General features: G+C 42.1%; 1 protein-coding gene and 1 long non-coding RNA gene across 4 annotated transcripts in view; one reads left to right on the top strand and one right to left on the bottom strand.

Annotated features, from left to right (window-relative positions):
• The window catches only part of POLR3B (RNA polymerase III subunit B), a 132517-nt gene extending 125345 nt beyond the window's left edge, over nucleotides 1–7172 (top strand). For 2 of the 3 annotated variants that reach the window (XM_064379896.1, XM_064379898.1), the window contains exons 27-28: nucleotides 425–598; nucleotides 6434–7172. In XM_064379896.1, the coding sequence (XP_064235966.1) occupies nucleotides 425–598; nucleotides 6434–6563 (304 nt within the window). In that variant the 3' untranslated portion in view covers nucleotides 6564–7172. Of the gene's footprint in view, nucleotides 1–424; nucleotides 599–4185; nucleotides 4210–6433 lie in introns of all 3 variants that reach the window. The other variant, XM_064379897.1, reaches the window with a different exon arrangement.
• The window catches only part of LOC105728672 (uncharacterized), a 278507-nt gene that overhangs the window by 7445 nt on the left and 253856 nt on the right, over nucleotides 1–17206 (bottom strand). The window contains exon 2 of the long non-coding RNA XR_001110089.2: nucleotides 3730–3891. This is a non-coding gene — a long non-coding RNA (uncharacterized LOC105728672). The remainder of the gene's footprint in view (nucleotides 1–3729; nucleotides 3892–17206) is intronic.

Below are 17206 nucleotides of genomic sequence, written 5' to 3'. Positions count from 1 at the left end.
CTGCTTTTAAATAATAGAATACTGAGACATCTTTGAAAATACTCAAAGAACTTGTTTCCTGATTTGAAAACTCTGCTATCCTAATAATAATGATAGTGATGGTAATAGTAATGCTAGCACTGGTGTTTTCTGTGATTATATATTAACATGTTATTACATCATATGATATTATGTAATTATATATTAATTTAGCCATAACAACCATCAATAACACATCTTTTCTCAGTCGAGGCTCTTTGGGATAGGTATGCTTACGCACTTTTACAACGAGGCTGAGTAGCATGTTCAAAGTCACTGTCCAGTTAGTGATTTGGATCCAGGTGAGCCCTGCTCCAAAGCGTCGTGTTCTCTGCCAGGATGTGATGCTGCCTCATTGTTTGTTTAACAAAATAATAACACATTTGTCTAATAACTTGTTTCAAAGGCAGCCCACTGAAGGACGGTCTCGTGATGGTGGCTTGCGTCTAGGGGAAATGGAACGTGACTGTTTAATCGGTTATGGAGCCAGTATGCTTTTGCTAGAGAGACTAATGATTTCAAGTGATGCCTTTGAGGTTGATGTCTGTGGGAAGTGTGGACTTCTCGGGTATTCTGGTTGGTAAGTGAATACCATATGTCTCTCATACCACACTGCTTGCCTCTTAAATCACAGCTCAAGAAATGACCGTGGATCCTACCGGCATGTTCTCTAGTCTCTGTCAGTGATCACTAACATACCCTTCCTCATGCGTGTATTGCTGTCATCGGGGATACTCTATGCGCATGTATCATTAGTCTGTATGATGATCTACTTCCTATACAACCAGAGGCTAAGCTCCCAAGGAGTACAAACTTTATCTTCTTTTAAGTATTATCTCAGGTACTTTTTACAACACTGTTTACCTGTGAAAGTCCTAGCAGATGTATTGTTGGATGTTAGAATAACAGTGTGTTAAAGAAACTCTTTAAAGAAGTTATGTCAAATGCTTTCATTTGCAACTTCAGACCCAAAGAGCCAGGGATGCTTCCCCAGCTCTCGTAGCAAATTGGTGACAGAGCCAAGACCAAGATCTGGTACCCTGCCCCCTTGTCTATACTCTCTCTGCCATGGCAAGCTGCTTCACACTTGTACTGTAGATTCTGTCAGGGCAGAAGCTGGGTCTGTCTCAGTAATTTATTCAACAAACATTTAGTAGGTGTCTGCTAAGTGCCACACACTGTTCTAGGCCCCAGAAATGCAGCAGTGAACGAGACAGGTGATGGCTGCTCCCAAGGAGCTTATCTTCTAGTTCATTCTCTTTGCATTCTGTCTTGTTTACCCTCATTTCTCCAGCCTGGGACCTGGTATATGCTTCATCAAAAAGTACTGGATGAATGATACTCTGCATTTTGTTTGTTTGTTTGTTTGGAGACAGGGTCTCAATCTGTTGCCCAGGCTGGAGTGCAGTAGTGCGATCTCGGCTCACTGCAGCCTCAACCTCCCAGGCTCAAGTGATTCTCCCACCTCAGTCCCCCGAGTAGCTGAGACTACAGGCTCACACCACCACGCCTGGCTAACTTTTGTATATTTTATAGAGATAGGGTTTCACCGTGTTGCCCAGGCTTGTCTCAAACTCCTGGGCTCAAGTGATCTCTTCCAAAGTGCTGGGATTACAGGCATGAGCCACCATGCCCAGCTAAAAGTGAGTTCTTTACTTTTCCATCAGAGGCAAAGTCCAACAAGATCTAAGGCAGAAGGTACAGAGCTGCCAAACAGCCTCAATGCCCCCATAGCCCTCACCTGCCCTCCCCAGAGTGCCTTTTCTGTAGGGAGGGGCCATCCCCAAGATATAGTTAGGCCCAAATAGCATTCATTGCTGGGGTTTGAGGAATATGTGGGCCACGTTTTCCCCATTGAGTCCCCACTGTAAAGTCTCCTTCCAGACAGAGTCTCAACTTCCTGCCATTCTGAACTACTAATTTCTAAGTTGAAAAAAGCCAATCACAGGTTGAACTAGTGGGCTTCTTAGAACACAGTGTATACCTTGCCAGATAAATGTCAAAACCTTTTAGCCAGTTATTTCACGATTTTGGTGTAGAAGACTCTTGTCTGTGAAGAAACCATTTCATTTTAAAAACTAACAGAAGAGGTGGCCATTTGCAGTTCATCTTTCATAAGGTTGCAGACAACGGGTGACATGATTCCAAGAATAAGCCTAGCTCTTTCTTACGGGAATGAGATGGGGGTTTGCGTCTGTCCTGAGATGTCTGTTTGTCTTTTGAAATGCATATTGAGCTTGCTTTTTATAGTCTGGGCTGTGCAACCAAAAAGAAAAGAAATCATGTAATAGGAAGATGCCTGGATCCTAGTTCCACTATGCTTAATCTTCAAATTTGACACAAGGATTTTTAAATAATTTACTTTGAAAGGTTGGTACAGAAGAACCATGTCATTAAAAATAGAGGTCATGGAGCTTCAAAAAGAGTTTCATTTTCTCTTCCTCCCCCTTGCATTCATCCTCCCTCTCCCCACCTCCAAAGAAAAAAGAAAACAGTCAACCCGATTCACTTATGCACTTTGAAAACCCTTCCCTCTCCACCACTGGTTACTCAGGGAAGGTAATGTAAGCAAGAAGACCTCTAAGCAGCGACTGATCCCTCACCATTATTCTGCTAAATTTATATCTTCTTTCCTGCTTCATTTCTGTCTCATTTAGAGATCATCTGATGGCAGTGTCTGATTTTGAAGCATATGTGTTCAGTGTGTATTGTACTTGAAATCCTTTGAAAGAGGATGAATCAGGTTATACGGTTTGAGGGTCTTTACTGTAATTAAGCAGACCTCAGTATATACCGTATGTCTGATTTTGAGTGACCTACTTATACCCTTGTTGCCAACAGAAAAAAATCCTAATCCATTCTAGTAGTCTAGCCGCCTCCTCGGGTGCTGCTTTCTGGCTGAGGAGCATAATGATGCTGTCATTTTTCCCATCACTACCTGATCATGTGTGCTGGATTGAGTGGGAGGGAGCATGGGCGTCGTTGGAGGAAGTCGCTCTTTAATGAGCGGCACAATGGAGGCTGGGTAATTAGAGCAGTTCAGAACCTTGAAACTGGCCTTTTGTCAAGGATTTGCACATTAGTGAGGCATTGCTATGGGGATGTTTACAGCACGGCTGTTGTTCTACAGAAGACACTAAGGGCATAAGTCACAAAAGAGAGGTCCAGAAGGAAGACTTCAGGAAAAAGAAAGTCCCTATTAAGATAATTAGCTCATAGAGGATGTTTCACTGGACAATCATTTCTCGTGTGAAGCCACAGCCTCCCCTTTTTGCTACCTTTGCCCTAAAAAAAATCAGTTCATTTTATTGTTGTTCAGGTCAAGGGTCTACCTTTGCAAATTGTTCCGATACAAGATAAGGTATGGTTTTATACACACACACACACACACACACACACACACATACACAGAGGAACATTTTAAATGATGGAGAAATATTTAATAATAGAGAAGATTAAAAGGCTTTCTGGAATATGAATCCGTACATATGGAAATTTAATGTAGATTAGGATGGATTGGCGTCATTGAGTATGTACTAGTCGGAGAATAAGCAAGAAGTTACCCCACTAAATCCATTTCCCCAATTTAATGAAAGCATGAACATGATTTCTAGATAAATTAGATCAACCCAAGCACATTAAAAACATAATTTTTAAACTCAAATGCATTAAAGAAGTCTTTAGATAATCTTTTAAGAAAAAGTAACTCACCAAGTTTATATTTGCAGTGTTGAAGTGCCCGGTGTCCCCTTATCATGGCATCAGTTGTGTATTTGTGAGGGTTAGTCTCCCATTCTCCACCTCAGGAAACTCTGTCTGCATGGTTACCACCACCACTTGCACATTCTCAGCGTCAGTGCTTGCTTTTCTTTTCTTCTAAAATAATACAAGCTTTATTTTACTGATTGCAAAAATGATCCCTGCTCATTGTAAATCATTCAAAACCGCAAATATAAAGCAAGTCACCTTAATTCCCACCACCCGGAGATAACCACTATTAACATTTTGGTGACTCAAGATTCTGATAAGAGCAGAAAAACACAAATATACACACCAAAAATTTTAAAATTTACATATGATTTTGGGAGCTCCATATACTTACAAAACCTATTCGAGGGCCCCCTTGGGACCATGCTGATTAACAAACTGCTTTTTTTCACTTCACAGTTTGCCCTGGACATTGCAGTAAACGTGAGTCCACAACATCAGTTCTAATGGCGTCACAGTCTTCTTCTATGTAAATGTCCCAGTGGACATTTGCATAGTCTCACCTTATGCTGTTATAAATAGTGTGGCTGTCAACATTCTTGTGCACATACCTTTACCACTTTTGGGATTACAGAATCAAAGAATATGTACATTTATATTTTTTACACACACTGTCTTGCTGCCCTCCAGAATGGCCAATCCTTCGTTCACTAAGTAATCCCCCTCCAATTCCTGGTCATCATCAGATCTTCCAAGCCTCGGTTGCTATTCTTCTTGCACTCATTTTCTATAGGATCCAGCCCAATAGGGTTCTGTGAGCCCCTTCCTGTTGGTGCGGAGACAAGAAACTTTGGAAATAAAAGGCACAGACACAGAGATAGAGAAAAGAGAGTTTGGGCTTAGGGGTCCACTGCCAACCAAAGCATGGAGACCTGCAGTGGCACCGAGTGCCTGGACACTCTGACTTTTATTGAGTACAAAGCAGGGGGCAGAGAAGGTAGGGTGAGGTAATGGTGGTTGGTGATAGGGTCAGATAAATCATGTGTCTTGAAGATAGAGGTCCCAATACTTTCAAGTAGCCAAGGCGGGGAGAAAACCTAATGTGTCAGCACTCTTCACATATTTGTCAGAAATGTGAAGGACATTAATTCTTATCTTCTGAGAAAAAGAGAAACCAGGTGCAGAAGCACGGCATGAGAGTAGACATGGAACGTGACCACTGAAGCCCAGCGTCACATAGAGACGGTTAAGCCCTCGCATGTCTGCGGGCTTCCCTGACAGCCATCAGACCTTGCCACAAGAGCTTGGAGAAATGGAGTTTTCTCCTAACTTCCCCAGGAAGATGTCTTGGCCATTTTGGACATCTCCTTCCCTAGCTGGCTAAACAGTGGGCGCTTTCACAGTGCTGGCGCTACTGCACACCCAAGGCGCCTCCAGCAGCCCTTATGTGGGCGTGACAGAGGGCTTAGAGCATCTTGCCTTAGGATCACTTTGTTCACAATGTCACCTGACTTCCGTGCTTCATAACCCAATAGTCATTAGTAAAATTAAAGTTTATATTGAGTATATATCTTTATGATTATAAGTGAGTAACTATAAGATTATATATGATTATATAAAGGAATAACTATGTACCTACATTTCTAATTCTTTTCTAGATCAGTATTTATATGGGAACAGGCTGAGGCTTCAGACCCTTGCCACGGCACTTGCGGGGTTTCCCCCCGACAATTTTCCTCCTCATTAATTGTGAGGATCTAGTTTTCTATTTGTTAAGTGTCAGGATTTGTACTGGATACCTACTGTCCTAGTTGCTGCAGACCCTTGATGAGTAGAGTATGGTCCCATTTTGGTCTGAAACCTGAAAATAATTCACTTTCTCCCCATGGACCCTTCTACAGTTGTAGCCATTGATTAAGATCTAAGTTGAGTTTACCAGCAGTTCTGGAAGTAAGAGAAAATAAAGTCCTAGTTGGAATAGCAGGCAAATTGGTTAGGAACATGGGCTGTTGTGTTAAGTGGGAATATATTTGCACATGCTGCACATACACACATTTCTTAGTGTTGCACAAGGGACAACATGTTGTCGGTATAGTACCTCCCAACACTCATAGAAATAACCAGGCCTGAAGAGCACTAGAAAAATTTCCATTTGATTGAACACCACCGTCCTATTCAAAAGTCTTGTCTTTTCCATCAGACTTTGTATATCTCAATGACAGAAACCAAATTATAATTGTTGGGCATCTTGTCTAGAATAATATACTGCTAGTATAGTAGATGCTTATCAAATACATGAAGATTGATTGAATTGGTTTAAAACTCTTTAAACAATGAAAAAATTTAAGTCTGAGTAAATTTTTCAATGGTTCAGATTTCTGGGCTCTTTCAAAACAAGTATATAGGCAGATGTTTTACATTTTAAGGAGAAAGGTCTAGACGTGTAGTAACAACTGACACAAGTTGTATGCTTTAAACACTGGAGGGAGTGGTGTTTCTTTCATTTTTTTCTTTTGCTTCCTTAGATGTTTCTTTTTATTTTCTGGGCACACATGTACTTATTTGATAGTGCAACTGAACACTTAGGAATAGAAAGATAATTTGATAGAATGATAATAGAACTTTATAGAGCCCATTCTCACTTCCTGCGTGGAGGCCTTTCTTTCCAAGTTGCCGTCTGTGTAACATGTGCTGACTTGGGTTTCAGGTGCCATTTCTGCAAGTCATCCCGCCAAGTGTCTTCCCTCCGTATTCCATATGCTTGTAAGCTGCTCTTCCAGGAACTACAGTCTATGAACATTATCCCCAGGTTAAAACTATCCAAGTACAATGAATGAGGATGGAAAAAATGATTATTAAAGAGAACAAGCAATACATCTAATACAATGGAAAGCAGAAGGGATTGAGGACTACTTTTCCTCCTGTGAATAATTCCTTTGCATATTCTCTCTCTAAAACAAAAAAGAAAATGGAAAGACTTTTTATATACTACAAGACTGACTAAACAACCTTGACCACGCGGACTGCCAGGCTGCTTGATTCACAGATGGATGTGACCTAAAGGATGAATAAACTATTATTTAGGTGCCAATATCTTGACATTTACTCATTAGAAGACCTTACTCCTTCAAGAGAATGTTTGGGGTCAAATTTACCATATCTTCTAGCTAACAATATTCAAGATTCTCCTGAAACTTGGAGGATGTAAAGAATCCGTTTGATTTGGTCAGCCTGGCTTTTGTTGAGGTGTCTGGTTCTGATACATTTTCCCAACAATTAAATCTTGCCTTTATACACCCAGACTTTGTAATTTTAGTCTTGGTGAAATACAATAAATTTGTTCCTACCTTGTCAAGCAAGAATGTCATCTTATGGACTCAATTGTTATTATTTTGAACCTCCATGATCATACCATGCAGTAATATTCATTAAATATCTGAATCTAACTCTGTGGCTGCTTTGTCGTGCTCTGTCCCATTCCATGCCTGTCAGCATGCCAGCTGTCCATTTTCTTTTAAATCTGACAGGCTTCCTTACTCATTTCTAATTTGTTCTCAACTGCCGCCCTAAAGCCAGATAAACGTGTGTTAAGGATTGTTTGTAAAATCAGAGTCAGAAACACTTTGAGTAATGGCCTAAGGCTTCATTCCCAGCATGTCACACTGAAGATGTTCCACAGAATATTAATAGATATTATATGCCAACAAGAATCAAGCTCCTGTGTCAAGCTAAGGTTGAGAAATTGAGGGTAATCAAGTTAAACATTCCACTGGACGTTTTCCAAAGCCTTTAAGCATCCCAAGCCAATGTGTACTGGGTTTCAAAAAGGGGGATGTTCCAGGGACCCAGACTAGTCATTGACTTGAGAACTCAACCTCGCTTCTTTTTCTTCCCAATAAAAAATCTCTAACATAGATAGGTGTAACAGTCATAGAGGCATCACAGTGAAAGCAGAATGAAGGACACTGCAAGTGAGTAGGCCTTCCTCAGCCCTCATGGCAGCGACTCATTAGGTATTCTTTTTTCTTTTGAAACAGGGTCTCACTCTGTCACCCAGGCTGGAGTATAGTGGCAAGATCATGGCTCACAGCAACCTCAACCTCCTGGGCTCAGGCTATCCTCCCACCTCAGCCTCCTGAGTCTTTGGTACTATAGACGTGTGCCACCACACCCAACTAGTTTTTGTATTTTTGGTAGAGACAGAGTTTCATGTGTTGCTCAGGCTGGTCTTGGACTCTTGGGCTCAAGTGTTCGGCCTGCCTCGGCCTCCCAAAGTGCGGGGATTATAGGTGTGAGCCACTGCGCCTGGCCTCAGTATGTATTTCAATAGGTATTTCAAAAAGAAATTTGAATGCCAAGATCTTTGCTATGCCAGTTTCTTTTCTTAACCTAGCTTATAGTTCTCAAAATTGACGGTGCATAAGGATTGCTGTACTGGATTGATGATATGATCATACTGTACTTTGGGGGCTGTTTAAGGAGTTTTCTAGGGTGATCCTGTTTATCTCACATCATATAGCAAATTCACTTCCCAAATCTATCAAAGATGCAGTTGCCCTGCAATGTGTGGCACACCATTTCAGTGAACACTCAGGGAGTCAGGCTGGAAGAGTCTGGCAGTGTGCTGAGTGCTGGCACGAGGACTCATCGTTTGTCATTCAGTACCTGCCACGTACAAGACACTGGACTAAGGATAAAAGAACAGGACAGGGCCTCTGCCTGACTGAGGTCATAGTCCAGTGGAGGCCAAGATGTGTGGTCTGGTCACGGAGCACCACTCTGCAGTCAGTGCTGAGGATTAACCTCGGCAGTGCTGAGGGAATGCCGAGGGCAAAGCAGCCAACAACAGTGCTCTGGAGATTTGGAAACACTTCACAAGCGTGATTATGCCCTTTATAACGTGAAGAAACAGACACACTATGTAGCTACGTGACTCCCCAGAGCCTCACTGCTAACAAGGGGCACAGCAAGGGCCTCGGGACCAGGCATTCTCACAGAAACAGCTTTGTTCTGGTTTTATTTGTGATTATATTTTTTAGTCACCAAAAGTGGTTGTTTTTTAAAAATTCAGATGCCCTTGAATGGTTGTATCTCTTACAAATAAACATCCTTCTTAGGAAACCATTCCAAGCCAGTCTAATCATTTTGAGGGGAGTCACCTTTCTAAATGTCTAGGAAATTCTAAGTTCTCTAAGTTTACAAGATCTAGAAAGTATGGGTTTTCAAACCCAGACATCCTTAAAGGAAAAAATTCTATCAGATTGATATCTCAAAAATTAGCAAATAGAACATTTGAATAGCTATTTGACTCTGAGAAATACTTTAATGAAAAGCAGCCAGACACCAGACATGGTAGCAGGCACCTGTAATTCCGGCCACTCAGGAGGCTGAGGCAGGAGGATTACTTAAGCCTAGGAGTTTGAGACCATCTCTAGGGAAAAAAAAAAAAAGGCAGCCAGATTTGGTAAACTAGTCCCTATGTTTTTAAGTTATTTGTGAGTTAAAACAAGTAACTTAAAAATAACTTTTAAAAAGTTATTTTTTATTTAGCATTTATTTAAACTTTATTTAAAGAGTTAATTGTTTATAAATATAATTAGATTGCCATTTCCAGTAGTGATAGAGTAACTTTTTACAGACCACCCTCACTACAAAGCACCTTTTTTCCTCCAGGCTTTTGCCAGGCTGGAAGTGGCATAGGAGGAGGCTAAAAAGCCACACCAAAGCCACTAAGAGGCTGTGACCCTGACATGAGCTTTGACAGAATCAAAGGGCTGGGGAGACAAGACTGTGGGCACAAAGTTGCCCAGATGCCAGGACCAGAGAGGCCAAGGTCTCAAATAGGAAGTGCATTGAAGTGAGCTCAGCTTCTTCACCACTTTTCTTCTGGATTTGCCAGCTCAGGCAGATAAAATAGGATATCACTGACAGGGTGGGTTTAAACGATAGAGATGTATTTTCTCACATTTCAAGAGGCTCAAAGTCCAAGACAAAAGATGTCCACAGGGTGGGTCTAGTGGGCCTCTTTTCCTGGCTGCTGGTGGCCACCTCGCTGCAGCCTCACATGGCCTTTCCTTGGTACATAATAAGGGAGAGTGTTATCGAGCTCAGGTATCTCCTCTTCTTAGGATGCCAGTCCTGGTGGATCAGGGTCCCCCTCTTATGACTTTGTTCAACCTTAATTACCCCCTTAAATACTCTGTCTACAAATGAAATCACACTGGGGGCTAGAGCTGCAACATATGAATTTGGGGACACACAGTTCAGTCCATTATACCTCTCAAGACGTTTGCCAATTCATAACAGCACGGATAGAACTTGGCAGTATCTGTTAAAGCCGAACATACTGAACGTACCCAGCAGTTCCATTCCTAGGTGAGGGCCAGCAGAAATGTATTTATGTGTGTGTTATCAGTCTATGTGTACAAAAATGTTTCTAGCAGCATTATTTATAGTAGCCCCAGGTTGCAAGTAGCCCCTGCCCATTAACAACAGAATAAATTGTGGTATGGTCATGGATATGGTTTGGCTGTGTGCCCCACGCAAATTTCATCTCGAATTGGAATCCCCACGTCAAGGAAGGGACCTGTAATCCCCACATGTTGAGGGAGGGAAATGATTGGATAATGGAGGTGGTTTCTCCCGTGCTGTTCTTGTGATAGTGAATTCTCATGAGGTCTGATGGTTTTATAAATGGTAATTTTTTTTGCAGTCTCACACTCTCTTGCCTGCCCCATGTAAGACATGCCTGCTTCCCCTTCTGCCATGATTTTAAGTTTCCTGAGGCCTCTCCAGCCATGCAGAACTGTGAGTCAATTAAACCTCTTTCCTTTGTAAATTACTTAGTCTTGAGTTGTATCTTTATAGCAATGTGAGAAGGAACTAATACAGTGATACAATGGAATACTGTACAGCAATTAAAAATGAACTGCTGCTACATGTAATATCATAGGTAATCTCACAGATATAATATAGGGCAAAAAAAGTTTAAGTCCAGGCCAGGCACAGTGGCTCACACCTGTAATCCTAGCACTTTGGGAGGCCAAGGCCAGGTGGATCACCTGACATCTGGAGTTCGAGACCAGCCTGACTAACGTGGTGAAATCCTGTCACTACTAAATATACAAAAATTAGCCAGGCGTGGTGATGGGTGTCTGTAATCCCAGTTACTTGAGAGGCTGAGGCAGGAGAATCACTTGAACCTGGGAGACAGAAGTTGCAGTGAGCCGAGATTGTGCCACTGCACTCCAGGCTGGGTGACAGAGTGACACTCCATCTCAAAAAAAAAAAAAAGTTAAGCCCAAAAGAAACATACTATATTAGTTCCTTTAAAGCTAAAAAATAGGCAAAATTAATATATAATATGAAAAGTCATAAGAGTTTCCTATGCAGAGTGAGTGACTAATGGCTAAGAGGTGCAAGAGGAGGACTTCTAGGATACTGGTAATATTTTGTTGACCTGAGTGTTGATTACATGGGTGTGTTCATTTTATGAAAATGCATTAAGCTATACTCATTCAGGACTTTTCATCTTTCTGCATATACATCATTCTTCAATAAGTTTTTTTAAAAATCTAGGTGACTTAAGAGTTTAAGAATACAAGCTCTAAACCTGTGTTTCAGTCTCTTCACATAATAGATGTGTCACCCCAAATATATTGTGTTTGTCCTTTTAGTTTTCCCATCTTCAAAATAGGGAATATAATAGTACCCACACTTGGGGCTGTTTTTAAGATTAAATGAGATAATGTTCCTAAGGGCTTACCACAGTGCCTGGCACAAAACAGGTGTTCACAAATGTTTGTTATTGTCTTCATTGATGATAACCTAGTAATAATCCTATCATACACCTTATTAACAGCACTGCCAGGACTGGCAGTGTTCAATTGTACAACTTCATCTGGCAAGAGTTAGGAAAGGCAAACCCTGAGTTTCCTCTGGAAGAGAGAGTTTGGAAACTGGAACCAAGTGCAGAAACTAGGATTTTGCAAAAGCGATTTGCGAAAGCTTCCCTGTTTAACAATGATGGGCGGAAGGAAGGTGGTGGAGTAAGCAAGCATGCTTCCCTGGAACAACCATTTAGCACTGACATCAAAGTGAGGCCTGTTGTCGCGCGGGAGTCCCAGAATAGTTTCATGAAGCCCACAGAATGTTTTCAAAATGCTTCCATGTGGTGAGAATCGGATTAAAAAAAAAACACAGAAGTCCTTGATTGGGTGCTACATAATGGGATAGTTTTCAGCTGCTTCGGAGCATTTTGGCCAACACCTTTATTTGCAGTAATGAGCCACATGAGGGTGAGCACATTAGGGCTGGTGGCTGGGCCCATCCGTTCTCCACCGTCTGAGTAATAGAGGAGCCAGTGTCTGAGAGACCTGTAAATAATTCCGTTTTGAAACGGATGGTCAGAAAAGTGACTGTAAAAGTAGCACCTCTTTACCATCCATATTTACTCCATATGTATCTTGAAAACAGTTTATTTCATTTGTTGACCAAAAGTTGGATTTTTACTACTTCAGCCCACAGGGCCAAGATTGGTGGGAAATTAATGTCAAGCTTTAAAGCAGTTTTAAATGGAGAAGGGGGGAAGCAGTAGCAATCTAGAAGTATATAGGTTACCAATGCCAAGCTACCAGTTTGGGTTTTAGAAAGAGGCTCCAGAAGCAGTGAAGAGATTTGCTTTGGTAAATCAAAGTCATGATCAGGATGTCATGGCAGAAAATCTCAGTACAACCTGACACTCACATTTTTACTCACAAGTCTAACATCTCACACCATGGTCAAAGTATTTTTCAAGTTCAGGCAATAGCTCTCGTTCCATGCATAATAAATTTTAAGTCTGGCTAACTCCCAGTCATCCATGTTAATGGAGGCAAGGTATGATGTGAATCAATTACAACATGATGGATTCAACATCTTTTGTGTTGGATCCTGGGATGAAGTTTGCAGGCACATTTTGAATATAGCTTGCGTGGTGGTTTGGTGAGTTTGCTGTACTTCAAATAGTGACTCCTAGGAATGCTGTAAATGAAGAAAGTGGAATAATAATAATACCTTTTCTGGCTAAGTAATGATGACAGATCTTTGGGAGGGTGGGGTAGCCACACTCAACTGGGATGCTTCTAGGCTAGTAGTTTGCAAAGTTTGGTCGATGAACCAGCAGTATCAGCCTCACCTGGAAACTTAGAAATGTACATTCTCAGGCCCCTCCCCAAACCCGCTCAGAAAATCTATGGGAGAGGCTCAGCAATCTGGGCCTTGAGGGTTCTGCTTTCTCCCTCTAGCTTCCTTTCCAGTCCCTGCCTCACCTGCCTACAACCCCCACAAAGATAGCCCACATCAAAGGAGGCCTTTCTGAGTGACTGCTCAGAAGGCCACAGTTTCTCCTCCTATCTCAGCTGGTCATGTTACTCTGCTGTCCAAGTCCTCGAAGGGTTGAGACAGCATCACCTCTCCCACAGCAAAGCCCTGAAGTCAGCAGAGATGCTCTGGGTGCTGCACAGCTTTCTTGGCGCTCACAGGGGTGGTTTGGTGTTGGGATTTTTCAACTCTCTTAACAGAGGTGTCCAATCTTTGACTTCCCTGAGCCACACTGAAAGAAGAAGAATTGTCTTGGGCCACATATAAAATACACTAACTCTAATGATATCAGATGAGGTTTAAAAAAATTGCAAAAAAAAATCTCATAATGTTTTGAGAAAGTCTACTAATTTGTGTTGGGCTGTACTCAAAGCCGTCCTGGGCCATGACGTTGGCCGATTGGACAAACTTGCTTTAGAGTATGACCAGCCTTAGGGCTGCTGTCCTAAAGATGAGTGGGCAGTGGTATTATCAACAAAGAAGGAGCCAAGTTGCTTCCACTAATAAGCCGAGTCTCAATTTTGTCATCTCTTCAGTGGGTATATAATACCTCCCCACCTAATGACCTATGCAAGCTTATACAGGAGTAAGAATAGTATCTACCCCATAGGTTTGCTGTGACTAATAAATGAGTTAATTCAAGTGAAGCACTTAGAACAGGGCCTACCCCATGCTACATACATGATAGAGATGAGCTTTTCTTTCTTTCTATGTAACTTAAAACTAGGCCAGTTTCTCAACCTTGGCACTACTCCCATTTGGGGCTGGCTAATTCTCTGTGGTGGGGCTGTCCTGTGCATTGCAGGATGTTCAGTAACATGCCTGGCTTCCACCCACCAGATGCCAGTAACATCCCCTAATTATGACAATTAAAAATGTCTCCAGACATCACCAAATATTCCCTGCCGGGAAAAATCACCCCCAGTTTAGAACCACTGAAGTAGACAATGTGTATGAAAGTGTTTTAAATTCCAAAGCAATTGAGAACGGTCTCAGCAGTGTTCTTATACCGATTTGTCTTCAGGAAACTGATAGCCAATCTGCTTTGGATAATTGAGGGACTGTATTAGCAAATGTGAACATGAACGCAAACCCTTGTTTTTTCTTCATGTACCAGTTGTCGTGGCATCAGATCAAGCTGATGATGTCAATCATATGTTGGTCATTAAGTTAAATAAGTTTCATTCCTGTTCTATACTGTACTTTTATATATTTGTTGGTAATGTTATAAAAATAAGATCAATCATAATCACCATTGTCATTCACATTTGCCCCCAGACTGATTTTGTTCTAGATATAGCTTATTTTTTGTTTTTGTCAAAGACGTATGGTGATTTTCATCATTTACTCAATCATCCCTCAGTCTTGCATCTGCCTGCCTGCCATGTGGCAGGGACTGTTGGGCTCCCAGTTCATCCCAACGCTGAAAATTCTGCCTTGAATGGCCCTGTGGGAGCAACCGGGCATGAAAGTCCTAAAGAGAGCCCTCTTCCACGCAGGGCAAGCTAAAGTCCTGCTTGCATTTTAATATGACAGCAGTAGGGCTGGGTCCCCAGCGCAGAAATTTCAGCTTCAACAACTCTGAAGCTTTCCTTCTTCATTACTCTGGGTCTTCCATGTTCCAAATATGTCTACAATCTGTCAGGATCTGAAATACGGAAACATCACTCCAAACAATGAAACAGGAGACTGTGATTTATTACCTGCTCTGCCTGCAGGGAGATTTATTCTAATTACCTTATTCAGTGTCAGATGTTACAAAATTCTTGGAGTAAATATTTATAGAGATTATGAGACAGGCACAGTCCTGATAGTACAGATATCATAGGACTTTTTCATTTAAATAGAGCCAGAGATGGCAGATACACATATATGTGCTCCCATTTTGTGTCTGGATCCCCTTGGCAGCTCCCTAATCGCTCATACCAGTCTATTGTGCTAAACCTGAATTTGACCTCAGACTCTTGAACACCAAGCTCTGACAGCCACAACCCATCAGCTTCGAAGCAGGAGCATGCCGTGTTTGAGAACAAAACTTCTGCAATCAGATTGGCTGCCTTCAAATCCTACCTCCACAACCTACTAGCTTCTGTGATCTTGGGCAGATTATTTTGCCTCAGTTTCCTTATCAGTAAAAATGAGGTAATAGTATCTATGGCCCAGCATGGTAGCTCATGCCTGTAATCCCAGCACTTTGGGAGGCCAAGGTAAGAGGCTCACTTGGACCCAGGAGTTCAAGACCAGCCAGGGCAACATAGCAAGACCCTTCCTCTACAATTTTTTTTTTTAATTAGCCAGGCATGGTGGTGTATGCTTGTAGTCCCAGCTACTCAAGAGGCTGAGGGTGGGAGGATCGCTTGAGTCCAGGACTTCGAGGCTGCCGTGGGCTATGATCATGCCACTGCACTCTAACCTGGGCGACAGAGAAAGACCCTGTCTCCAATAATAGTAATAGTACCTACTCATAGGTTAATTGACTCAGTCAATCAATTGAGCACATAACAAATGCTCAGTAAATACCACTATCGTCATGATTAATTGGAAGTTTCTTCCTTATGAAACTTAATTGCCATTCCTCTATAATGGCATTTTCCCCTCTTTTTAGATGAAGTTCAATCCAGCTATGTGATTGGTTACCTAAGTGGGGCAGCCCATCATGCTAAGGATAGGGTTTTGTCTTTGTTGGAGTAGTAAGTTTAGATTTTTGTTTAAAAATTTCTAAATGTTTGCTTTTTGTTACAATGGAGACTGGGTCCAAGGGTGTGGCTGACTGAAAGTAAAGCCATCTCCACCCTCAGAAAAAAAAACAGCTTAAAGTGTTTACCTAACACTGAGGGAGTACGGTCTCATGTGTGAAAGCAATTGAAGACATGCATATGACATTGTTGGCCTTCCCATCCGGCATCCACACGGCCTCATATTACCAGATTTTATATATGCTGTCCATATTCATCTGTCTGCATTGAACACAGCATTAATGTTCCCTGTGTAAGAATCTGATGACCTGCAGAAGAAGGAATTTGTGTATGAAGGAATCTTTGGCTTATGTGCAAAGGAAAAAGCCTCCCCTGGAAAAATGCAGGCCTTACAGATTTAGCAGACCCTCGTGTCCACAGAAACAGTCATTGGCAATTAGGCAACTGCCATAAGATCAGAGGCAGGAGCCCGCACATGAAACAGAGGCGGTACAGGAGGATCACTGCCTTCTATCTCTGAGTTATGGGCAGCTGAGGTTGCCTCCCCCTGTGCCCAATCTGCTCTGAGCTTTTCCTGCTGTGGACAGAGGCCCCGGAGACTTTTACACACCCCAGTTTTCATGCAGCTTACTGATCCCTTTTCACATGAATGAAAAACGCCTTTGATTTTGAATACTCAACGTCTGTTTTCTGTAACACTTAACTGATGTGCCAGAATCATTCTGTACCTTAAAGGAGGTCTTGCACTGGGCTATTAAAATCAGTCCTTCTGTGAAGAGTCACTGTGCTCACTTCAAGGATAACCGCCCTGCCTTTTTAAATGGGGCTCATCTTGTTAGACCTGGATTAGGGAAGAGAGGAGCAAGCCGACCCGCAGTTGAAACCCATCCAGAGCCCATCAGTGAGTTGGGTCCAACCACAAGAGAGGCTTCAAAGAAATACTACTATCTGCCAACCAGTTCTTCTTTGGGAACCCTACTTCCTGTCATTAATTCCAGTTAGACATGGTAAGCTAATAGAGACCTGGAACCAGTAGGTCCACTTTATTTGTTCAGATGACAGAATGGGTTGTTCCCTTTTCTATGGATTTCCTCATCTCTGGAGAGGTCCAAGGAGAAGTTTTATGACTTAACTGTTCAGCCAACATTCTCTGTGTCTCTTCTAGGAAGGGATGTTCTACTAGGTTCTGGGGCTACAGAAAGGAGTTAGATGATGTCCCTGCCCTCTGGGTGCTAAGAACTGGGAGAGAAGACAGAGAAGCTTACCAGAGAGAGAGGCTGCCATTCACCTATGTAACTTTGGCAAATTCAATTACATGCTCAGCATTTAAAAAGAAAAGGAACGATAGTCTTTAAACAAGGCAGACAATTCCACTCCCATCCCTTGTCCACACCCCTGCCATAGTTGAGTGTAGGTTGAGTGGA

The sequence above is a fragment of the Aotus nancymaae genome, unplaced genomic scaffold, assembly GCF_030222135.1.
Source record: "Aotus nancymaae isolate 86718 unplaced genomic scaffold, 86718_ANA_hifiasm-v0.15.2.pri h1tg000021l, whole genome shotgun sequence".
NCBI lineage: Eukaryota > Metazoa > Chordata > Mammalia > Primates > Aotidae > Aotus > Aotus nancymaae.
Note: the sequence above shows the minus strand (reverse complement) of the source record. Positions and strands in the feature narration are given on the sequence as shown.